At 42.1% G+C, this 26,563-nt stretch overlaps 1 protein-coding gene across 1 annotated transcript in view; it reads left to right on the plus strand.

The window, feature by feature from the left end:
* LOC124622651 (unconventional myosin-IXa-like) overlaps positions 1-26,563 on the plus strand; it is a 329,610-nt gene that overhangs the window by 8,663 nt on the left and 294,384 nt on the right. Inside the window, exons 2-3 of the mRNA XM_047148429.1 lie at positions 12,364-12,613; positions 18,954-19,229. Coding sequence (XP_047004385.1) covers positions 12,364-12,613; positions 18,954-19,229 — 526 coding nt within the window. The remainder of the gene's footprint in view (positions 1-12,363; positions 12,614-18,953; positions 19,230-26,563) is intronic.

Genomic DNA, 26,563 nt, shown 5'->3' on the forward strand with positions numbered 1-26,563 from the left:
TGTTCTTAACCCTTCTTATATACTGGAGTCACCTGCACTTTTTTCCAGTCACTTGGGACTTTGTGCTGGGCGAGAGATTTGTGATAAATGCAGGCTAGGTTAGCAGCCATTACCATAGAGTACTCTTTGTAAAACCGAGTCAGGATTCCATCTGGACCTGGTGATTTATTTGCTTTCGAATCTTTCAGTTGTTTCTCTGTGACAGGGATGCTTATTACTGTCATCCATACAGGAGTCTGTCTGATGGTCAAATGATAGTATGTGTGCACTAATCTCTTGTGTGAATGATTTCTTGAGCATGAAATTGAAATCTTTGGCTTTCATTTTGCTGACTTGAACTGCCACAACAGACTGATTAACAAGGAACTGAATGGAAGCCGTAGACCCACTTAGTGTTTTCTCGGGATGTCAGCCAGCTCTTATGCTAAGGTGTGATGGTGCTAGTTGTTGAATGCTTCATGCATTTCACCTTTTATCCACTTACTAGGCACATACCTCTCCTGACCATAGTTTACAATCTGCTTAAACTTTGCCCATTATTCCTCCACATGTGTCTTACTGGTACCAAGTGAAGTCAGTTCACTGTCTAAGTGAGATGCTAACAGCTGCTTATCTGCTCTGTGTAGCAGAAACACTCTCCTAGCCTTCTTGACTGATTTATTACCTTTTGTAATCACAGTTTCTGAAGAAGAGAAATTTGTTAACATTGAGTATAGATTTAAGTGTCAGGAAGTCGTTTCTGAAAGTATTTGTATGGAGTGTAGTCATGTATGGAAGTGAAACATGGATGATAAACAGTTTAGACAAGAAGAGAATAGAAGCATTTGAAATGTGGTGCTACAAAAGAATACTGAAGATTAGATGGGTGGATAGTGTAACTAATGAGGAGGTACTGAACAGAATTGGAGAGAAGAGAAATTTGTGGTACAACTTGACTAGAAGAAGGGATTGGTTGGTAGGACACATTCTGAGGCATCAGGGGATCACCAGTTTAGTACTGGAGAGAAGTGAGGAGGGAGGGGGGGGGGGGGGGGGGGAAATCATAGAGGGAGACCAAGAGATGAATGCATTAAGCAGATTCAGAAGGGTGTAGGTTGCAGTAGTTACTCGGAGGTGAAGAGGCTGGCACAGGATAGAGTAGCATGGAGAGCTGCATCAGACTAGTCTTTGGACTGAAAGACCACAACAGCAGTTGGTATAATGACATCATGATCGCTAATTGTTATTAACATTGTCGATAAGGTCTGGCCTAAGGTCTAAGATATTTCCATTGCTTGGACTGCCAAGCTAGCTGCTCAAGACAGTTTTCAGAAAACGTATTCAAAAGTATTTCACATGACTGTGTGTGTGTGTGTGTGTACCCATCACAATGAATCCATAGACATCCCAGTTATACTTGGTAGGTTGAAGTTGTCTCCAACTAGTATTGCATGATCTGGGTTTTATGTGCTACTGGCTGAGGACTTCCTTTGAATGACTCTAGAACTGTTGCACCTGAATCGGGTGGCCGGTAAAATCAGACAACAATTGACTTGCTTTCACCTACACCTGTTATACATGCTCAGATAACATAACTGTCACATTCAGCTTCAACCACAATGAAGACAGTATTTTTATTAACTGAGATGAACACTCCCCCTCTTATGATCTCTAATCTGTTATTATATGTTATATCTTCCATGACTCACTAAATGCCTCAGAGCTTTCCACCTCAGCTTTCAGCTCACTCTCAGTCCGATAATTTTAGTGCGATAAATTTCCTGGAGGGCAGTAAATTTGAAAACTTTATTAAGAATACTTTGACAATTTACTGATAAAATTTTGACAGTTGTAGTGTCTCTATTCTGAATGCTGTTTGACTTCCCGTGCTGTTTATCAACTGGCGAGTGTTCATCAGAGCACCTCAAACTACCGTCTAGCCATAAAACTGTTGTATGCCCTCCACAAGTACTCTGATACCTGAGTAACTACTTTCTTTGTATAGTGCACCCCTGACCTATCAAGGAGAGTACTACAAATCCCCACATGATAACACAGGTCTAGAAATCTGCAGCCAAGACCGTCACAGAGTCAACAAAGCCTTTGGTTGAGACCATCCACTCAGCTCCAAACCAAAGGTCACCCATCAACTCTGGGAACAATGCGGCAAATTGTGAGCTCTGCGCACACCCTACGTGCGAGACCAGAAGTCTTCACCATCTCCGCCAGCTGCCTGTATGAACCGAGGATGGCCTCAGAACTCGTGTGACAGCCGTTGTCCGTGCCGACGTGAACCACAACTTGCAGGCAACTGCACCATGCAAGCTTGTTGGCTGCAGGCAAGGCCACCTACACATCTCGGATGAGCAGCCTCCCCTCCCCCCTCCCCCCCCCCCCCAATCTCCCCTCCCAATACACTGAGTACTAATTGGCTTGCTTTCCAGTCCTGAACACTATCTGCTGAAGGGGCTCCATAATGCGCCTAACTTTGGAGCACCGGATAACTGGTAAACCCCTCCCACCTGCTGAAGGAGTGGCCACTTGTCCACTCACAGGGTGAATGGGTGAGGCCAGTCGGCCAGTATCCACATTCCCCTCTGCCTCTAGTGACGCAAATGCGTCACCACCAGCCACTCATCCTGATGTGAGAGCGGATCCAACACTGAGTGCACTAGGAGGTGCTTCGAAAGCAGAACCCATGAGCAAAACAAGCGACATCTGAGGAGTCCTAAGCGAAGTGCCAGATTCTATGCCACCGCTACACCCCGAGGTAGCAGCCTGAAAGTGACAGACCTTAGCCAAAAGTGCACTTAGCTGTTCATGAAGCACCAGCTCCTCCTGCATCTGCACACAGCATGCACATGTCCTAACCATCCTAACAAGATGAACTGAATAGTAAACTGTAAGAGTAGGCAAACTCCTAGAAATGCAACTTTCCGCCCTCCTTATGTGTCGCCAATGGATGCCGATATTTTGATGAGAGATGTAGCTGGCTGTTCAGTGAGTAACTATTGCACTACAGAATGAATGAATTTACATGAACAAAAACACGGATTTAAACCTCTGAAACAGAAAATTGTGCACAAAATTAGATAAGTATACTATGAGGAAAACGGAGAGAAAGATAAACACTTAACTTTTCCTTCTGTAGACTTATATCAGCCAAGATCTGGAGTCTGACAGTCACTGACTGACTGAATAGATGACTTCGAACTGATTACCAATTTTATGCAACACCAAAACCTCTTACTGTTTTTAGTAACATATTCATTTGCACTTTGTTCAGCTTTTGTTTACCAGATAGGTTTTGACTTCTCTCAGATCTGTGATAAAGCTTTCTTTGTTTAAGTAGCAGTTTTCTAAGACCACTACTAAACCACGGTGGGTCATTCCCATCCCTTAAGACCTTGCTCGGAACGTATTTAAGGCAGTTTGAATCATGCTTTTGAATTTTTCCGTTTGTGCTCCAAACCTTCGTTCCTGGCACTGAACATTTGATGTTACTCAGATACTCAGCAATTTGTATCCCGTCACTCGTGCTAAGCAAAAATTAAAATATTTTCTTAACTTTCGTAACATTCCTTAAACTGTAGTCACAGATGTTACCATAGGCATATGATCATTTATATCTTCGTAAACAATTTCTGATTTGTAAAGCTTGTGTGTGTTTGTTGCTAGGAGGTCTAAGTCACATTTGGAATCCGTGATAGTATCGCTACATGTTATTCATTTCTTTACTGCAATAAATGTGCTGCCATTATTGTCAACTAAGCTATCCTTTGATAAATATTCCAATATGAATTTACAATTTCATTGCTATTCACTTCTGGTTTCAATCAACTTTATGCTCCTAATACAATCTGGGCGTTATAACCTTCAGTAAGCGCTACTAATTCTGGGACCTTAAAATGGATGCTCCTGCTGTTTACTAATACCATGTGGCTGATGTATCTTTGATTTCAGCGGGCAGTTCATCTCTGATCCCAAGGGAAGTTCCTCTAACCTTAAAAACCCCCATGTGCAGACCTCACATAATCCGCTATCCTAGCATCCACCTCCTGTGAGCAGAGCATGCCTGGTTTACTAAGGGGAACCCTACAACTCTCCCCCGATACTGGAGATCGTTTGCATCTGGATGGCCTCTTTCCTGACCTGCCCCTGTTCCCCGAGGGGCTCCATTACTCGCCTAACATACGAGATCCCAATGGCTAGCATAACTGTCCTCTGCACCTGTTCGGATTGGGTTGGAAAATGACCCATTGGCCAAACATGAGAGGTGTCACACACTGACTCAGAAGTGTCACCAACTGGGGTAGTATCTCATACCTGTTTTTAAGCTGTAAGGAGTCAGCCTTGCTGCCAGTTCTCTGTTTTGACTTCTGCCCAGAGACACTCGAACACACCTTTATCCACCACCCATTCTCAAGTGAAGACAGGCTGGTAAGATGTTGCATATCGGAAGTAAAGTGACAACTGGGTTGCCAGGGCACCAACAGTTTCCCAGGTCTTGTCCCGATGTCACTGTAGCTTTGAGAGCGATAGGCAGAAGCCTGTTGACCATGGCTAGCATAGCTTCCAGCTTTTTAAGGACAATGGCCAATTTCCCTTGTGTCTGAAAACAACAAGTGCAGTGCTTATGCATATCATACTGTTTGAAAATTTGTATGAGATCTCACAAAATACAAACAAAGCCATCTGAACTCACTGAGGAAGAACAAAGAACCCCCGCCCCAACCCCTCCCCCCAAACCACTCCAAACCAGGCAGGAAATTACCCAACTGTGGCACTACTGAAGTTGGGATATGTGCAAGATATAAATGAGAAGATGAGAAGAAGAAAGAGGCACTAAAATATGCTCCATCGAATTCTCGCTATAGCCTAAGATTGAAAGAAATGTACTGAGGGAGGGGGAGGGGGAGGGGGGGGGGCAACAGCTTAGAGTAAGTTAGTGGCAACAACTTAGAGTAAGTTAGTAAACACTAGTCAAGACACTAAAATGCACAGGCACAATTTACTTCCTCACAGAACTGTGTTTGGAAACAGAAACCAACTAAATTAAATTACTGCGTATCAGACAAACTGCTACAGCTATAGGCACACTTCTCATCTCTGCAACAGCTGCTACAGAGGATTCGGAGTGTGCCAAAGATTTGGCTGTGGTGTTCCTAAACGACTGTAATGTTGCCACCCCCCTGGGGTTGGCAGGGTGGCTTTGGTACAGGAAGTTGTGGTGGGATTGCTAGCCGGAGGTAGCCCTAATAAATATGGCTATTAAAATACACACTTTACTTTACTCAGATATGTGCACTTGTCATACACAGAGCAATGAGAACGCCTGTTTCAGCATGTGTGCCAGCAAGGTGACAGCTAGTGCCCAGCAGGATGGTGCGTTCAGGATTGCTGACACCAGTGCCCAGTATGTGTCATGCGACCCAGTTAGCTCTGTTGCGTCACATGCATGTTGTATTAGCGGTGCTCAAAGGCAGCCTGAGTTCTTGCAATAGCGTTCTGATGGATGGCTGTATCCTGCGAGAGGCCGTGTGAAGCGTGGCGGCACCTGCTTCATTGGTGGCAGAAGGCAGCTGCCTGCCTGGGCAGGAGTCCAACCCACTGATTGAGTGGGCCCTGGATAGCTCTGCCACACCCATGGCACCAAGTGTGGAAGGTGGACTGAGTACATGATGCAGCTACAGTCTGTCACTGTAGGTCCAAACTGGTGACTGTTGCCAGTGGCTTCGTGTCTATGAATGGCTGCAAATGATCTCAAAGTAGCTGAACGTAACCGTTCCCAGTCAATGGCCAGTTCAGTTTGACCAGATGATCCAGTCCACTTTAAGTAAACACAGCCCATACCATTAGAGCGCCACAACTTGCACAGTGCCTCATTGACAACTTTGGTCCTTGGTTTCATGGAATCTGTGCCGCACTTGAACACTGCCAACAGCTGTTACCAACTGAAATCGTGACTTATCTGACCAGTCCACAGTTTTCCAGTCATCTAGGGTCCAACCAAAATGGTCATGAGCCCACCAGAGGCACTGTAGGCGAAGGCAATGTCATGCTGTTAGCAAACGCACTTGGGTCAGTCGTCTGCTGCCATAGCCTGTTAACACCAAATTTTACAACATTGTCTTAAAGGGTACATTCGTCGTACATCCCACATTGATTTCTGCGGTAATTTCAAGCAATGTTGCTTATCTGTAGCAATGACAACTCTACACAAACGTTGCTGCTTTCAGTCATTGAGTGAAGGCTATTGGTCACTGTGTTGTCCATGGTGAGAGGTAACGACTGAAATTTGGTATTCTAGGAACACTCTTTAACACTGTGGATCTCAGAATACTAAATTCCCTAATGATTTCCAAAATAGAATGTCTTATGCATGTAGCTCCAACTACCATTCCATGTTAAAAGTCTGTTAATTCCTTTTGTGTGGCCATAGTCAAATCAGAAACCTTTTCACATGAATCACCTGAGTACAAATGACAGCTCCACCAGTGTACTGCTCTTTTATACCTTGATACTTTGTGTACTCGATACTACCACCATCTGTATATCTGCATATCACCAACCCATTACTTTTGTCACCTCAGTGTACGGTAAATTACTGGGTTTTGCTTTTCTTTCTTGTATTGCTTGTTTCTCAGAATATGACAATTTGATGGGATATTTTTTCGTATTCCAGCCTTATAGTTTGGTTGTGAGTTAGTGAAGCCAACAAGTGTGACTGGAGGAAAACTGGCTGTGGTGCTGGATTGATATGTATCATAATCCTGTGATCGTTTCGGAAACCTTCTGGGATATTTTCAGAAAGTTCTGATTTCCATGATGGTGGCTAGGCAGGAACTTATCAGTACAGTTTAAATTTTATAACTTTTTTTTTTACTGCATACTCCACAATATGTTCCGTTATGTGACCTTGTAAATTCATCCACTTGACAGCGTGACAACGTTTATCAAATCCTGTTTTATCATTGGTTCTGCCATCTTGTCTAGTCATTCAACTCTTGATCCTATCATGCAATGTGCAAGTATTTCCCAGTTGCATCCCACACTGGAAAAGCTGCTTACACCAAGAGCAGAGACAAGCCAGAACTTTGCCAGTGCTGTGATAGTCTCAGCTTCAGAAATTTTGACATGAACTGTAGGTGTGCTATGGATATAGAGGGTGGTACACGATAAGTCACTTGATTTGTTTAATGAATAACACATTTGTTGTTGACAATATTTGTAATTTAATGATGTAGAAATAAAGAATACAGCTTTGAAATTCAACCTAATGAATCACGTGTTCAATATGACTGCCGTTTTGGTTTACAACTTTTTCAAGTCGCACGCGTGCATTTGTGATGACTCTCCAACACAAATCTTCTGGAATGGCGCGGCTCAACTCCACAGTGTTGGCCCTAAGTTGCACTGCATTTTTGGGGTTTCTGTGGTACACCCTCTCTTTAAGGAACCCCCAAAGGAAGAAGTCACATGGGTTAATATCTGGGTTGTGGGGAGGTCACATTCCTCCTCCTACATAACGTCCTGACATTCCTCCTCCTACATAACGTCCTGGAAATCTGTTTTACAAAACCCTAAAGCCGTTGGAACACGGACCATGCTGTTGAACGTTAATGTTGAGCGTGCCAAGTTCAACGTGCTGCTGAACGCTCAGCTCAGGAACGATGCGACTTGTGCATACGGTACGTGGGCCCCAACGTGGTATACCCGATTGCAACGCACTGCAGCGGCAGTTGAGGGATGTTTCTGGTTTGTAAATCACATTGTTTACTCAACGGGCGCGCGTAAAATTCCCACGTTAGCTCTATTAAAACGCACATTTCCTCCATCGTCCACGAAAAGGAATGTACCATGTCCAATCAATAAGGACACAGACTTATAAAAGTTCCATTACAAAGAGTATGGTACAAATTTGGAATACTTCTCTGCATAAGATAAACATTATTTCATCATTCCCACATTTTAGTAAAACCCCAAGGCCAGTCTTACTTGATCACTTTGCAACATTTGAATTACGAAACGTAAAAGAAAAAGGAGCAAAATATCTTCATACAAGTAGCACAAGCTGAGGGGAGAGCACTCGACTCTGCCACTTTTAAACCGACAGTATTTTGGCAGTACATTGACGACACTTTTATAGTGTGGCCTCATGGTCTGGACCATCTCCAAGAATTTTTACGTCACATGAACTCCATACATGAAAACATAAAGTTTACCATGGAGATAGAGAGAGAGATGGTTGTCTGCCATTTTTAGACGTCTTGGTGCGACGGAAGAGTGATGGCACACTTGGTCACTCGGTGTACAGAAAGCCCACTCATACAGACCTGTATCTACAAGCTACTAGTTGCCACCATCCAGCACAAACAATGGGCGTTCTCAAAACCTTGGTCCACTGTGCCCATACTATCTCTGACGCCGACAGTCTTCAAGCGGAACTGGAACACCTGCAAAAAGTATTTTTGAAGAATGGCTTTTCACCTAGGCAAGTGAACAGAGTGATGAAGACCTACAAACGACGGAACAAGGAAGAGGAAGAGGCCTTCAGGTCGACTGTTTATCTACAATTTATTGGGAATATTTCTTTACAGATAGGCAGAATATTGAGAAGGTATCAAGTGAGAGTCATCTTTCGCCCTCCTTCCAAAATTTCATCACTGGTGGGATCCGTTAAAGACGACTTGGGCCTGCGTAAACCAGGTGTTTACAAAATTCCGTGTGAATGCGGCAAATCGTATATAGGGCAAACAACACGAACTGTGCAGGAACGCATTGTGGAACACCAACGGCATACTCGCCTTCTCCAACTCACCAAGTCCGCAATCGCCGAACATTGTATTTCCACAGACCATTCCATGAATTACGACGATACAAAAATTTTGGCCCATACATCAAACTTTTGCAGCTCGATTATCAATGAATCTGTGGAAATAAGATTGTCTGACAACGAGACTTTCATCAGTCGAGATAGCGGTTATCAGCTGAACTCTGCTTGGAATCCTGTTATAGAGAAACTTCGTAGTCGACATAGTTATCTGCATAAAGATGGAAATCGACCTGACACCGATACGCCAGGCTTTCGCAGTGGAGGGCGCGAGGCGCAGCGCACGGAGCCGTTATGAACGCGCACGCTGAGCAGCGCATGCGCAATGTCACCTCAGAAGGCTTTAAATAGCGGAGCTCAGCGCGTACTCGCCAGTACTACTAAAGTGGCATTCACCTGAAGATGGCCAGAAGACTCTGTGCCGAAATATCGTGGCAGGAAGTTACTGATATCCGGCAGTTCTCCCGTGTTTTTATGGAACAGTCTAAGCTGTCCTGTAGATTAAGCCAATCGAACAAAGTCACCCCTCAAAAAAAGGTGAACTTATATTTACATAACATCAAATATTATAGCATATACTTATATTAAATTAATAATAAAGTATCAGAACCTAATAAAAACGCAAATGTTAGGAAAAAAATTGGTAGTGTTAAAACGGGAACCACCATCCCATCAAAGAACTCCCTACGGGACAGTGACGGCTACTCGTTACGTCAAACCACCAACACATGCTATCTGTCTAATAGTATTATGTTAGCCGTTGCTGAAAATGTTAATCGTAGATAATTATGTTACTAATTGAAATTTAATTATAACACATTGTACCAAGAACAATGCGTTTTGGGTGGATCTTCGTAGTGTCGCTGCCTTAAAATAGCCTACTCTCATAATACGCAAATTACAATAATTCTTTTGCCACGAATATGATGTTTCTCATTGTTTTATTGGAACGAATCACACAGTTGACAACAGGTTTTCCAGTGATTCTCAGTTTGCTGGTGCTCAGAAACTGTATATATACGTATAGGCTTGAAATGAATGCCAATATGGCGCCCCACAACTCAGTACTGAAGGGAGATGCCGTGCGTGTGACGTAGGTGGCGTTGTGCCATCTCATTGGTCAACGCTCAGACGCACGCTCTGAATATCTGACATGCCATATATTGCACTGCACGTTCGGAAAGATTCCCGAACGTGCTATTCCATGCTATGACGTCAGAAACTCAGCACTCTCAACGCTCAACGTTAGGATGCACTGTCCGTGTGCCGACGGCTTAAGACCCAGTCATTTGTGTAGGAAATCAAGTACAACATTGGCAGTATGGGGGTGTGCTCCATCCTGCATGAACCATTGTGTCTGCAATGGAAGACATGAAACCATGAGTTGAGGAAAGAACTGGTTTCGCAGCATGTGCAAACAGCATTCACTGGTTGCTGTAGTATCGAAGAAGAATAGCCGATGATTCCATGGCTTGACATGACGACCCATACCCACACTTTCTCCCCGTAGGTGTCTTTCCTGTGGATTATTCGTAGAGGTTCACGTGCCCAGAATCGAATGTTCTGTTTGTTCACAATACCGTTCACGTAAAAATAAGCTTCGTCAGAAAACCATGTGTTGTGTAGCACTGCCTTTTGGTCTTGCTCGATTGCCAAACAGTCAAACTGCAGTCTCCGCTCCTTATCTCTCGCAGTAACCTTATGCACTGCAGTCATCTTGTACAGATACAAGCGAAGGTCAAATTGAATAATTCTTTGTACATATTGGCGTGAAATTCCCAACTCGGCACTGGCTCTTCTAGTTGACTTACTCAGACTACAAGTCAAAGCCACTCGAACTGCTTTAATGTTTTGTGGCAGACATACGGTATGCACATGTGACTGCTGACATTCCAAAACAGATCCAGTACCTTTGAATTTTAGATGTAATCTGCGTGTTGTCCATGGGCTGGGAGCCCACCATGTGCCGAAATGAGCATGAAACCTTCTCTGTGACAATGTAACGCTGTTCGTCACTGCAAACAGTAACACAATCTTCTTTTTTTTGCGTGACGGTCAACCGTCCTTTGTCCGCCGTCGCGGCAAACTGAAATGGTGGACTCACAATGAAAGCAATGAACTCGCAACGACATCTGGCATAATTTCCATAAGCTGCATGAAGTTGGACACACAATTTGAAAGCTATTGCCCCAATAGTATACTTGTAGGATCAAAATTCAATCAGGTGACTTACCATGTGCCACCCTGTTTCAGGCATACACGTTACACTGAAAGTTGTTGTTATGGGGATTTGCTAGTGCAATTCCAGGGCTATCAGCTCCTAAACAAAGAACAAAATTTAATTGCTGTGAAACTGGTTGGGAATGTTAAGATTTTAGTACATATGTGCTTACATATTCTCAATGAAAACCTAGTTTCACCTTTCTCTAAGAAATCGGTGATGTTCTTATAATCCTATGTATGAAACACCCAGTGGAACCTGAGATACAACTTAAACAAGATACATAATGGATGATTATGTTAAATGTCAAATGAAGAGGAATCTTTAATAACAGTATGATTATTTGATTAGTAAGTAATAAACGTGTCTTCTTGACATCGTATGTGGAACTGCTCTGCAATTCACTTTTGTAGTATTTGTTTGTTTGGTTTGTTTGTGTATGTTTGTGTGCGGAAGGGCAGGGGAGGGGGGGAAACGCATTTGTGTTTAGTCATTTTTAACAGGTTTGTGTGGCTCAAGAAAAGAATAATGAAATTAGTGAATAAGACTGGAACTGTCCTCAAGCCAACTAAGAATGGAATGGAATAACAACATAAAAATGAAAATGTGTGCTGGAGCTGTGTTTTGCTTTGGTGTTCACATACGTATTTTGAGGTGGATATTCTGAAGTTGTGGTTACCGGTGAGTTTAAACTGTTTTGTTAATATTTTATTGCAACCTAGAACCCCATCAAAACAGAGTCTGGCAGATAGACATTTACCAAAAAGTGATGTATGTAGGTGAGCAAGTTGCACACTTTTGTTTCTATTGAAATATGTACTGACAGAATGTTACATTTCACAACAGAATTATCGTTAGGCATGGATACTGGTAATGGAAATTACACATCAGAAAGGAAGTGGCTTTTGCAGGGAAACTGAGATACACAATCCTTTCGGGTGTTCAGAATACAACTCTATTGGATGTTATGGGTCCAGGAGAAATTTACAAATCTTACCAAATTAACAGTTAGGCAAAGCAAAAGGCAAATTTTTCACTTGCATTTGCTATAATATTTCACGAGGTATGATGTCTCAGAGAAGTGTGCTGTCAGTTGTCAGCATCGGATTTGTAATAAGAAGTGTATGGCTGCCCCAGCAGTTCAGCTTTTTATAATAAAGCTATGTACATTTTCTGCAGTTGAGGGCAGGACTGTTAAGGTTAACCAAATTTTATTGTCAGGTGCCATACTTGTTTCTTACTGTTGTTGCATAACTTTTTGCAATCATTGATGTTTTAGAACTATATTAGAGCAGTACCATTTGTTGAATATGAAATTTCATTGTTTCAGGTTCTACCTTAGGGAAAAAGAACGAGTCAACGATGCATTATGGACTGACACTTTCACGATGGATCCACAACTTATCCGTGACTATTTCTACAGATTTCTGTATCAGCCAAAGGACCGGGAATATCCTGATCTGTGCCAGTTACCAGATTTAAATGAACAAACACTCTTAGATAACCTGAAGGCAAGGTTCAATGGAGGGCATATATATACTTATGTAGGGTCCATACTTATTGCACTCAATCCCTTTAAGGTAATTTAAATTGAGTATTTTTCTATCATCCAACAAAAATTTGAATAATCATAGGTTGTTGGTGTTGGTTTTTTTTATTTTTTAGCGTGTGCGTGTGTGCGTGTGTGGGGTGGGGGGTGGGGGGGAAAAGTCAGTGTTTGTTCTTTTTCCTCCCCTATCAATATAATGAAAACAGACGCTCCTATTCCAGAGCTGTGACCAATCTCAGCTTTCACTGTGACGTGTTCATTCTCATGGATCAGTCTCGTGAGTACTCAACAATTGCCGTACTATCTAAAAGAAACATTTGTCGTTTTCCTTGTTATGTGTTCAGTAACTATATTAGAAAGTTACTGCGTACATTGAGAGAGCTGCAAGAAATATTTTAATGGAACCAAATTTCTTGGTCAAAACAATCAAAAGTACAATTTTGTTAGAAGTCAGCTGTTAATTCGAAAGTGAGATCATTCCTGATAAATTCTTAAAAAAATCTTTAAAAAATGTTGGGTCTATGTAAAATTAGTTAATGGAACAAAATCTGCTTTCCAGATGCTTCCTTCAGTTGTCATTTGGGGGGGGGATACATAAATAATTGAACAAGGAATTGAAAATCAGTCCACGCCACTAGCCAGACGGAAGGCCACCATATGTGATTATGTACCTGTCATATTCTGTATCAAATATGAACAATTGACTGTTTTCGAACTGTTTCTTGTAGATCTCTGGAATACTAAAACACAGTAAGTGATTGCAAGAAGGTGCAGGTTCTAATCCAGAAGAAGGATGTAGAACAGGCGTGCACAACTGTATGCTTACTGCACTCCATCAATATGTTGTTGAGTTGAGGGGTTCATTGTACTCATTTATGGTAATGATGTTTCTGGATACTGAACAACTTAACTGCAGGAAACAACATATTTTCAGCAAGCACCAATTGTGTCTAAGATTGAACTCCCCATTTATACGCCCTACAACACTTTCTGAAACCATCCAGGTGAGCTGATAACAACTTCCCTAAGCACTTTTTCTGGTACCATTGTAAGGGAATGGAAAATTTGATTGTGGGATAGGGCTGGAATTCAATAATAGGAAAAGGAAGAGAGAGAAAAATAGTAGGAGAATATGGACTGTTGGAAAGGAATGAAAGAGGAAGACACCTGATGGAATTTACCACAGAACATAATTTAATTATTGCTAACACTTGGTTTGAGTATCATGAAAGAAGGTTGCGTACATGGAAGAGATCTGGAGATACCTGAAGGTTTCACGTTGACAATATGACTGTAAGACAGATTTTGGAACCAGATTTTAAACTGTAAGACATTTCCATAGGCAGATGAGGCCTCTGAACATAATTAATTCACTTGAATTACATATTGAAAGTGAAGAAATTCCAAAAAGATATGAACTTAACGAGTTGAAACCTGAATAAGTTGAAAGAACCAGAAGTTTTTAGGAGTTTCAAAGGGAGCATTAGGTAGTGATAGTCTGGTACAGAGGAAAGGAACACAGTAGAAGATGAAATGTGCAGCTTTGAAAGACAAAATTGTGAATGCAGGAGAGGATCAGGTAAATAAAAAGACAAGGCGTAGGAGAAATCGTAAGGTATCACAGCAGGTATCAAATTTAATTGATGAACAAAAAATGCAGCAAACAAAGCAGGCAAAAGGGAATACAACCATGTAAACAATGAAACTTCAGAAAGTACAAAATGGCCAAGCTGGAATGGTTGGAGAATAAATGAAAGTGCGTAGAACCATGCACATCTAGGAGAAGATAGATACTGCCTTCAGAAAATTAAAGACATCTTTATAGGAAAGAGAAGCAGCTGTATGAACATCAAGAGCTCAGATTGAAATTTAATACTAAGCCAAGAAACTGAAGCTAAAAGATAGAAGGGAGATGTAGGGGTAACATGAGGAAAAGGAACATAAAGAAAATATTACAGAAAGGAAAGAGGAAGTAGATGACAATGAAATGGGAGATGTGGTACTGTGAGAAGGATTTGACAAAGTACTGAAACACCTGAGTGGAAACAAGGCCTGTGGAGTAGATGACATTCCCTCAGAACTACTGATATGCTTAGGAAAGTCGGCCATGACAAAATTATTCCACATGGTGTGCAAGATGTATGAGGTGGGCAGAATATCCTCAGACTTCAAGAACAATGTAATAGTTCGAGCACAAAGAAAGCAGATGCTGATTGTTGTGAACATTACTTAACCTTCAATCTTCTAAGTCATGGTAGTAAAATATTGACCCAAATTATCTACAGAAGAATGGAAAAAGACGTTGAAGTCTACTTGCAGATATCCCCTGTGGTGTCTGGGGGCTAGAATAGACCTGTGGCCCTTCCTTGCCTGTTGTAAGAGGCGACTTATAGGAGTCTTTTTATTTGGCTGTGTTTTTTACCTTGGTATGTTGACTATACTTTGGACTTCTGAAGGTTTTTGATCTTTCTGCTTCTGCCTCCCTCCCCCCCCTTCACCCCTCGCACACTCATCACACCTTTTTTGGCTTTTTAAATTCTTGTCCCCATTTTGGGTCACCAGCTCAGTAGAATTCCCAATGTTATCTCCCATCAGGACCTAACTCTACAAACTGATGAAGAGCTGTGTACTAATCTGGCATGGTGCGGTTTTGTCCACAGCATCCAGAAGGGACCCAAGGGTAATAGAGTGGACACTGGAGCTTTCATCCTGGTCTTTGACGGCAGTATTTTGCCTGAGAGGGTTAAAGTCATGGTTTATAGGTTTGCCTTATTATTCTCCTCTGATGAGATGTTTTAGGTGCCAGAGGTTCAGACACATGTCCTCCCACTGTTCTAAAGAGGATATCTGTCAGGTATGTGGGTTGGCATCCCATGGGGGTGGCCCTTGTGATCAAACCCCTCAATGTGTCAACTGTCCGGAACCACACCCTCCTTGTTCACTGCAATGTTCAGCGTTTAAGAGGGAGAAAAAATCAAGAGTATAAAACACTTGACTGCCCACCTTATCAAGATGCAAAGAAAAAGTTTGAGAGACTTCATCTGACTGATGTGGTCTCCACAATTTTGTGATTGTTGTCCCACAGTCCAAACCTCACTTGATGAAAAGGTCTCGCATGGCACCTCCTGATCATGGTCATATTCTGGGGCCTGCCCCAAAGTTGGGGAGGGAGTGTCAGCTCCCATGCCTCCTGCACCTGTAGCACAGGTGTTTCCCACGCCATTGGTGCAGCCAGGGATGCCCAGTCATCCTCTGGCGGTGATAGGGACGAGGACACATGTCGAGCTGCTCGCCTCTCAAGACAAGGGCAAGCAGCCATAGGCTGCGAGCAGAATAAAGGATGGTCCTCTTCGCTCCTGGAAGATAAAATGAGGAAAATCTTCACAGAAATTGAAGTCTCACAAGGATAAGAAGGAAGATAAACTACTTTCTAAGACTTCAGGTGTTCCTCTCTCCATCCCTGCAAAGGTTGAGCCTATGCACCTTATTTTCCACTTTCTGAGACCTGGTTCCAATGCTCCTTCAATGGAACTCTAATGGCTACTATTGCCATCTTGTCAAACTCCATTATTTACTGGCTGCTTGTTCCATAATTGGCATAGCAGTACTGGAAATGCAGTTTACAGCAATACAGGGTTATTACAGATGATTGAAGCGATTTCACAGCTCTACAATAACTTTATTATTTGAGATATTTTCACAATGCTTTGGACACACATACAAAAACTCAAAAAGTTTTTTTTAGGCATTCACAAATGTTTGATATGTGCCCTTTTAGTGATTCGGCAGACATCAAGCCGATAATCAAGTTCCTCTCACACTCGGCACAGCATGTCCCCATCAATGAGTTCGAAAGCATCGTTGATGCGAGCTTGCAGTTCTGGCACGTTTATTGGTAGAGGTGGTTTAAACACTGAATCTTTCACATAACCCCACAGAAAGAAATCACATGGGGTTAAGTCGTGAGAGCGTAGAGGCCATGACATGAATTGCTGATCATGATCTCCACCACGACTGATCCATCGGTTTTCCAATCTCCTGTTTAAGAAATGCCGAACATCATGATGGAAGTGCGGTGGAGCACAATCCTGTTGAAAGATGAAGTCGGTGCTGTCGGTCTCCAGTTGCGGCATGAGCCAATTTTCCAGCATGTCCAGATACACGTGTCCTGTAACGTTTTTTTTTGCAGAAGAAAAAGGGGCCGTAAACTTTAAACCGTGAGATTGCACAAAACACGTTAACTTTTGGTGAATTGCGAATTTGCTGCACGAATGCGTGAGGATTCTCTACCGCCCAGATTCGCACATTGTGTCTGTTCACTTCACCATTAAGAAAAAAATGTTGCTTCATCACTAAAAACAAGTTTCGCACTGAACGCATCCTCTTCCATGAGCTGTTGCAACTGCGCCGATAATTCAAAGCGTCTGACTTTGTCATCGGGTGTCAGGGCTTGTAGCAATTGTAAACGGTAAGGCTTCTGCTTTAGCCTTTTCCGTAAGATTTTCCAAACCGTCGGCTGTGGTAAGTTTAGCTCCCTGCTTGCTTTATTCGTCGACTTCCGCGGGCTACGCGTGAAACTTGCCTGCACGCTTTCAACCGTTTCTTCGCTCACTGCAGGCCGACCCATTGATTTCCCCTTACAGAGGCATCCAGAAGCTTTAAACTGCGCATACCATCGCTGAATGGAGTTAGCAGTTGGTGGATCTTTGTTGAACTTGGTCCTGAAGTGTCGTTGCACTGTTATGACTGACTGATGTGAGTGCATTTCAAGCACGACATACGCTTTCTCGGCTCCTGTCGCCATTTTGTCTCACTGCGCTCTTGAGCGCTCTGGCGGCAGAAACCCGAAGTGCGGCTTCAGCCGAACAAAACTTTATGATTTTTTCTACGTATCTGTAGTGTGTCGTGACCATATGTCAATGAATGGAGCTACAGTGAATTTATGAAATCGCTTCAATCATTTGTAATAGCCCTGTACATCCCCCTGCTCTGAAAAATTACAAACACTGCTGTACCAATTGCATTAATGTTGAGAGAGTGTCCAGTGGTGTTTGTACTCTCATGTGCTCAGTATTTTCAGTGAGCAGAAGCCTCTTCCACTGAACAAGAGGCCGTGGCTGTTAGTGTCTACCTGTCAGTTTGGATGACAATCTGTAATGTTTATCTACTCCGAGGAGGACCCTTCCATTACAAAGAACTGTTAGAGTTACTGGAACGGCTGCCTGCCCCCTTCCTCTTACTGGGGAACTTTAATGCCCATAATACTCTGTGGGGCGGTGACACTACATCTCGTAGAGGCCAAGCACTAAAACACCCCCTTTCAGAATTACACATCTGCTTGCTTAACACTGGAGCTGCAACGATTATCAATCTGTTCCTGGCCGCTTGGTGCTTTGACTCAATCTGGTTAAATGAAAAAGAAAGGAAAGGGAAAGTCCATTTGATGTACAGGCTAATCTCCTACTCCCTATCTCTTTGTCCATATTCTCCTCCTCCCCTTCTCTTTGTACATCTGCTCTTCCTTTCCCCTCTCTGTGTCCGTCTCCTCCTCCTCTCTCTCTCCCTCCATCTTCTCCTGCCTGTCTCGTTGTCCATCTCCTCCTTTCCACTTTTTATGTCCATTACCTCCCATCCCTCAGTCCATGTTCTCTTCTCCCCTCTCTCTGAACTTGAGCCTTGTTTACTGTTACAGCAAATACATATTTGCAGTAGTATTCTAATCATAAGCTGATAAGCAATAAATACAACATTCACGTATATATCATTGGTGTATTGTGTAAAAACTTGAAGTAAATTCCTCAAGACTTTTTTGAGATTTGTGGTAATATCATTTCGCCTTTATAAATTACATTTTTATTTATATACTATATATATTAAATATATATATATATATAAAAATGAGCCTATTCGAATGCAACATTTGTGAAAATTTCAAAGCAGTTGGTAAAGAACTTAAAGAGATTTAGGGTTTTGAGCAAATGAACATTTACATTTTTATTTATTTAGTCGATGACTAAATTTGAAAGCTTGATGTATATTATTATAGCTGTTATGGCATCTTTTTGAAAATAATATCAAGTTTCCAAATTTAATAAACTGTGTGATCATTGAATAATGTCATCTAAAGGAAGTTAACAGTAGCATCTCTTCGTCTCGTAAATTAACATTAGAACTTGTATCCCTGTCGACTGTGTAATAGCCGTAGTTGGTTAATTGCATATATTTTATAATTTTTGAGCTATGCATTACAAACTTTTAAGAGTCTTCTCAGTGTCTCATTATTATTCCTGTGGCATTTTAAGACCAAGTGGTACTTCATGTTACATGTTTGAATGCAGTTTGCAATGCAGAATCATTATCTTATGTTTCAGTTTCATCCGATCTACAATCCGAAGTATGTTAAACTGTATCAGAACCGACGGTTGGGTCCAGAGTTGCCCCCACACATATTTGCAGTGGCAGATGCAGCATATCACTGCATGTTAAAAGAAAGGCGGAATCAGTGCATAGTAATTAGTGGTGAAAGTGGTTCTGGAAAAACTGAAAGTACAAATTTTCTACTCCATCATCTGACAGCACTTAGTCAAAAGGGGTGTCATGGCAGTGGAGTGGAGCAGACAATACTCAGTGCTGGTCCTGTACTTGAGGTTGGTTATAATTCTTGACATTCCTTTCATAGAACTGATAATTTACTTTGTGTTCTTACAAATTACAGCAACATAATTCAGATTAGTATTTGATCTATATATATATAATAGATGACATTTAGATGAAATGTTAAAAGTAAAGACAGTATTTATGAAAAATTGTGAGAATTATAAGGACTAGATAGACATTGAGGAATATCTTCTCTTCATATATTTCTTCATTTTATGAAGCATCTCAACATTTTGATGAACAACGGTTTTAATAATATAATATTGAAAGAATGTGTAAGAGTAACTATACCTTTGCTAAAAAAATTACACATTTAGTGTTATAATAGAATTTAAACTGTTAAATAGCAAAAAGTAATGTGTAGTATACATCATTAGTCCATTGGGTACAAAACTTTCATAAGAAGTTTTGCTAAGAAGGTTATTAGTATCACCATGTTTGGAGAGTGCAGTTGCTCCTGAACAGTAAAAATAAAACGTCTAGGAGAAGAAATGGCTCTTTTAGATTGTAAAGCTACCTGCATGCAAACAAATTGAAATGATAGTGGTGGCCCCTTTCATGAGGAGTGTGACATGTACATTTAATTGCACAGAAAGTGATAATGGCTAAAATTTGAATAGCCCATCATGTATGTAGGAGCCAGTCATATTACAGACTGAACAGTACTGCTCATAAAAGTGAAGAACGTTTGTAATTGTAATTAAGGGAGCTAAGGAGGAGGGGGGAGGGGGGTGTATTGACAGCACAAAGGTCACATTCTCCAAAAACACAAAAGAAAATCTGCCTCATATTATGTCTTTGATTTCATATGTGGAAAGGGCACTTGAAGTTTTGAGGTGAGTTTAAGGGCAGAACAGCAATAAGAAATAGTTAATATTGCAGCACTTAGTACAGTGACGTCGAAGTGTGGTGGGGTAGTCCATTGGGTAATGGATAACCAGCTGCATGACACCGGGATTGGGATCGAATACCTCTTTTGACAATTATTCCCTGTTTTAATGCATTAATTTGTTAAATATGTGGAAAATGCCAAATTAACAAAACTTACAGTTCCCCCCCCCCCCCCCCCCCCTCCCCCCGTCTCTCAAAAGGGCACTTATTATCGCATCCAAAGGCCTTGCACTTCATTGTGCATTTGCATCTACAAGGAAGATAGTCTACTAGGTGAGCAATAAATCACTCATTTTCTACCACCTCACCACAGTCAGCTAAAGCGACATTTAGAAGTTTGTTGTGGGTTTTTGATAGGGACCAGGCCAGTTTTCTCACATGGTCAGTTTTGTCTCCAGCTGTATGTTTGCAGTGGGGCTGAGGTCTGGTGCAGGAGGAGGCCAGTCGAGAAGAGAGATCTCATTCTGTTACGTAAGCCACTTTTGTACCATAGTTGACATATGTTGTATTGGAAACATGATTCCCTCAATATATAGTTTATGGGATTATAGCATTCCTCATAATATGACTGTACTGGGCAGCATTGAGCCAGCCATCTATTGTGTGAAGCTTCTTTTGTCCACAGGAAGACATCCAGTCCTAAACTGCCACAGACGCAAGGCCACTGTGAGGTGACGTGCGGATATATTTTGGGTTGAAATGGCAGCTTATGGCTTAATACTTATACTGTACCATTATTTTCTATGAAAATACTTATTCATAGGAAAATATTGCATTGTGCCGCTCAGAATATGAGGTGCTATCCAAAATTTTCGAGACTGCCATCTGTTGAAAACCTTACCTTTGTACTAATGGTCACCATCACCCACGAAGTAGTTCCCATCCGCACCTACACACTGGTCCCAGTGCTTCTGCCACTGGTCAAACATTTTCTGGAAGTCCTGTTATTTGCGGGTGCCTATCCACGCCAGCGATGCTCCTCGAATCCTCTCTAGAGTGTCGAACCGACAGTCTTTCAGCTTGAGTTTCAGTTTTGGGAGTAGCATGAAGTCACAAGGTGCCAAATCTGGCAAGTACAGTGGATGGGGTACAACTGCCATGTTGTTTTTTGCCAAAAAGGTCCTGGTGAGCAAGGACATGCACCAGGGCGTGTTGTTGTGATGCGGCAGCCAGTTCCCTTGACGGCAAAGTTCGAGCCGTCGTCACCACACGTTTTCACGGAGTCGTCGCAAAACATCACAGTAGAACATGGAATTCACTGTTTGGTTGCGTGGGGCGAATTCTTTGTGCACAATTCCCTTGGTATCAAAGAGGACGATTATCATGCTCTTCACTTGTCTCGCAAAAGCGTCTTAGAGAGCCCGGGCTCTTCCAATGGGGCAATTGTTGCTTTGTCTCTGGCTCATAACAGTAAATCCAGTTGAATCATTGCAAGGGTCTCCATAGCACTTTTCCCGAGATTCACACAGAATTTGATACACACGCGCTGTTCTGTTTGCGGATCCATCATAAAATCACCACACACCAAACACAGAGTATTACGGAAAGCACTGTGGACACGCAACACGTCCTCCCAGTCAAATGTCACTCCGCACATTGACTCATCAGATACGCAGCTTTCGCCACCTAGCGATGCAAAGATTTACTACTCTTACTTTCCAGATGGCATTACAAGTCCCAAAAATTTTGGATTCCACCTTGTTCATATTTTCCTCCACCTCGCGCCCGCCTGGGGGCTCATGGCTCTTTTGTCAGTTCACGCGTAAAGCATATGGGTTCAGAGCTACTGTGGCCCTTTTCTTCTTTCCTGGGCTGCATTCCTGTCCCTGTGCCCCTCCCTCCCTATCCTTGCTCCTTCCCCTCTTGCCTCCTACTCCACCTCTCTCGGTGTCCTTGGTTTCATTGGTCCAGCTATACTCTTGGTTTCTGCTATCCCTTAGGAATCCCCCCCCCCCCCCCCCCCCCCCTCTCTCTCTCTCTCTCTCTCTCTCTCTCTCTCTCTCTCTCTCTCTCTCTCTCTCTCTCTCTCTTTGTCACGTACATCTTGCTCACCAGATGGTAGAGTTTTGTCAGGACTGGCTCTCCCAAGACTGTCAGTAGTTCTAATGGAATGTTGTCTACTCCCAGGGCCTTGTTTTGACTTATTTATTTATTTAACCTGATCAGATTAGGGCCATCAGGCCCTCTCTTACATCGGACCAGTATTCCACACATGCAGCATTTCACACATCAGAGTTACATCATGACCATAGTTTAAATGAGAAAATTTGCTTACTCTAGTGGCAATATGAATAAAAGAGTAGTGACTAAGACCTAATAAAGTAAATGCTGGCAGTATATTTACAACAGGTGCTATACATACAGATTATGATAAAAGCAATAATAATAACAGTAAAAAAAATCAAATAATAATGACAAACATGAGAAAGATTGGCAATAGTAATGAAGGTTTGTGATGATGTACATTAATATCTTGGTGTGTAAAGTAGATGTTTACTAGTATAGCAAGTTTTGGGGAAGGGAGATTTAAGGAGGGGGAAAGAGGGAAGTAATGAGGTGAAGTGCATTCATGTACAGAGGAAGGCATTACTGTTGCTTAAGTAAATACGTCATTAACTGTTTTTTGAAGCCAGACGTGTTTTTTAAGTTCTCTAACATAATGAGGGAGGTTATTCCAGAGTCGGGTTCCCGCTACTGTAAAGGACTTGGAGAAGGTGACTGAGCGATGCAGTGGAACGGAGAGTATTTTATTATAACGGGAACTTGTGTTTCTGTCATGTTGTTGCGACATGAGCGTTAGGGACAAGGAGAGATATGAGGGACAGTGTACATTTATAAGGCAGTAGATGAGACGGAGTGTATGGAAATCTCTGCGTTTGTCTGCACGCAGCCAGGACAATTTTGCATATGCTGGTGAAATGTGATCAAAAAGTCGAACGTCACAGATATATTGGACGCATGCATTCATGACCAGTTCTAGACGTTGGGAATTTTCCTGAGAGAGGCCTTGTAGGATAATATCGCTGTAGTCAATGATTGGGAGTATAAGCATTTGTACTAATTTCTTTTTCAGATTGAAAGGGAAGAGTTCTTTATATTTTTGTAGGACATGTAGGGAATGCTGATGCTTTTTTGCACACTGCAGTTAAATGCTCTGTCCAATTTAGATATTCATCTATTATTACTCCCAAACTCTTTGCTGAGGGAGAGAAGTTAATATTTGTTCCATTTAGGATAAGAGGTGGTACGGATTCCCGATGTTTTGGACTAATGAGCTTAGAGCGACCCATAAGTACCGCTTGGGTTTTAGATGGGTTTAGTTTTAGACCTATGTCCTGCGCCCATTTTGACAGTGCATCGAGGTCATTATTGAAATTTGCAATAGCTTTCTTGAGATTGCTTGGTTTCGCACTTAGATGCAACTGAAGGTCATCAGCATACATATGATATTTGCAATAGGTCAGAACTGATGACACATCATTGACATACAGAGAGAAGAGTATAGGACCTAATACCGAGCCTTGCGGAACGCCTGACACTACCTGCCGCCATTGTGATTTTATATTCCCAGACAGGATGCGTTGCTGACGAGACATCATGTGTGAGCGAAACCATTGCACTGCACTTGGTGAGAAATTTAGACCGCTAAGTTTGGCTAGTAAGATGTCGAAGTCGACAGTATCAAGTGCTTTGCTGAAATCTAAGAAGCAAATGATAGTCACTTCTTGTCTGTCCATGGCAAGTTTCAGGTCATCTGTCACCTTTATCAGTGCGCAAGTTGTGCTTCGATGTTTACGGAAATCTGATTGGTATTCGTCTAGTAGGTTGTTAGTAGTTAGGTAGTTGGTGAGCTGGTCATGAACTATATATTCTAAGGCCTTTGATAGTGCAGGAAGAAGGCAGATGGGGCGGTAGTCAGAAGGTGCTGTGGCGATGTCCTTTTTAGGCAGTGGCTTAATTTGTCCCAGTTTCCAGGCCTCAGGGAAAACACTTGTGATTAGTGAATTGTTGAAAATGTCTGTTATAGAGGGCAGTAGTTGGTCAATAATAAGTTTTACCATCTGGATAGTGATACCATCATGTCCAGTAGATGCTGATCTAATCCGCATTATGGCTTTCTTGACAGTACTGCAAGTGACGTGCTGTAGATAGAATTTTTCTTTGCTACAGTCATTCATCCCCATGAAGTAATCAGTGATTCTCCGTTTTTTTTTGCGGTTCAGTTTTGGTTACAGGGAATGTGAAGAATCGGTTTAGTTCTTCAGCTGGGATCATGGGATTTTCTGCAACTTTTATTTTGCCTAAATCGAGACTACGGAGATTTTTCCACAGGCTAGCTGGTCTACATCTATTGTCAGCTAATGTACGGGCATGTCTGAGCTTAGCGTTTCTCACCGCTTGACTGACTTTGTTTCGTTTCTGCTTGTATACAGCATGATTTTCAGGTGTAGGGTGTATCTTGTATGCTCGATGTGCAGCATCTCTGAGATTCATGAGCTGTTTTAATTCATCAGTGAGCCAAGGTGCAAGTTGCCTTTTTACTTTTCTGGTCTTTATTGGAGCATATTTGTCATATAGTTGAGTAATTTTGTTAGTGAAATCCTGGAGTTTGTCGTTTATGTTCATGAGGGGAGTAGAGGTCATCCCCCAAACTATTTCTTGTGCTTCAGTTTCGAGTTCAGGCAAATTTATGCGTTTGAGGTCTCAGTATGTAGACAGTTTTTGTTTCTTTCTAGGGCATTCTAGTGAATACGTCATGGAAATGATGTCATGGGCAGACATGCCAGACACAGATATTTGAGAGGTGCGGATTATTCTGTTCGGAGATTTCGATGCGAATATATCTATGAAAGTGTGACTGGTAGTCGTGTGATGAGTAGGTGCCAGCTGAAGTAACGTCATATTTGAGGAAGAAAGCATCCTCTTAAATTTTCCAGTGGAAGGACTACTGCACAGAAAATTAATGTTAGTGTCACCTGCTATAATTACATGTTCATATGACGATTCGAGACTAGAGAGGGCAGTTTCGAAGGAGGCGAACCCACCTACTTTAGGAGGTTTGTAAAGGGCACATATTAAGTACTTTCGGTTAAGTGATTTGATCTCTATGAATATATATTCCACTTGTTTATCTACATTGTTGTCGGAAGTGTGTAGTACTGTAGGTGACAAATCAGAGCATTTATACGCCCCTACTCCGCCCCCTCGTCCGTTGCATCTGTCGTACCTGAGAAAGATATAACCATCTAGGTTTACGGAAGTTGTAGGAATACTTGGTTTGAGCCAAGTCTCTGACAAAAGTATTACGTGTATATCAGCAGTTTGAAATATATATTTGAACTTGTCGAAGTGCGCTGGCAGAGACTGGACATTTGCATGTGCAATATGCAGCTTGGTGCGTTCAGGTGTTGATTGCCCGAGGAGGCTGCCGACCGATGTTTGCGGGTCGTGGTTAGCGGTGACAAGAGGGCCTGGCATGAGGAATGCGGAAGGCGTGTGAAGGAGGGGTGGTGAGGGAGTGTCCTCCCAGTTCTGTGCAGTGAAACCGGCCAGGAGGGGAGGGGGTAGGTCCCTGGGGAGGCATGGGATCTGCGGCCAAGGTCAGCGAGGTCTGCAACGGTTCTGGAAGTAGCCGTGGGCTGGCAGGGGAAGGAATTTCACTAAACACAACGGGAGTAATCTGCACGTTACGACAGAGTGTGATATTAATTTCACTTATGAGGATAACAACTAAAGTATGATGGTGGGTTGCTAATTAAGGATGGAAGTGAGACTAACTTATGTAATAATTAACAAAATTACATGAGAAAAACAATTAAAGATGAAAATAGTTATGTGGAGAAACGAAAAGTTGATAATACAAATAATAACAAAAATTACACGAGAAAAAATAATTAGAGATAAAAAAATAGTTATGTAGAGAAACGAACAATTTGATAATACATTAGTTAAGATATGGTTGACAGTGTAAACAAAATAAACATACAGGTTAGTGGCAGCAAGTTTAGACATGATTTAGCTTCTAAAGCACAGGCTTTCGAGTTCATTAACACCGCAAATTGTTTTCTTTCCGTTTTCGGTCTTAACCATTATCCTGCCGTCATTTGTCCATACGTTCTGTAGCCCAAATTTCGAAATCGCGCTCTTCAAAATGTTTAGTCTTTCAGAGGTCAGATCCTCGCGTACCGTCAGACCCGACTTCGCAAGATTCTTCTTTGCTCTAAAGATTTCAGATCTTTTCCTATATGACATAAATTTCACTATTATAGGTCTTGGTTTTGTAGAACCTGGCGACTTACGACCCACTCTATGACGTCTGTCAATGTCACTCAGAGTCACCTGCACGCCTAGCTTTTCTTGGACAAGGTTTATCACAAGTTCATCTGTGTTCTCTCTGCTGCTCTCTGGAATGCCGAGCAGTCTGAGATTGTTG

This window comes from Schistocerca americana, chromosome 7 (assembly GCF_021461395.2).
Source record: "Schistocerca americana isolate TAMUIC-IGC-003095 chromosome 7, iqSchAmer2.1, whole genome shotgun sequence".
Taxonomy (NCBI): Eukaryota; Metazoa; Arthropoda; class Insecta; order Orthoptera; family Acrididae; genus Schistocerca; species Schistocerca americana.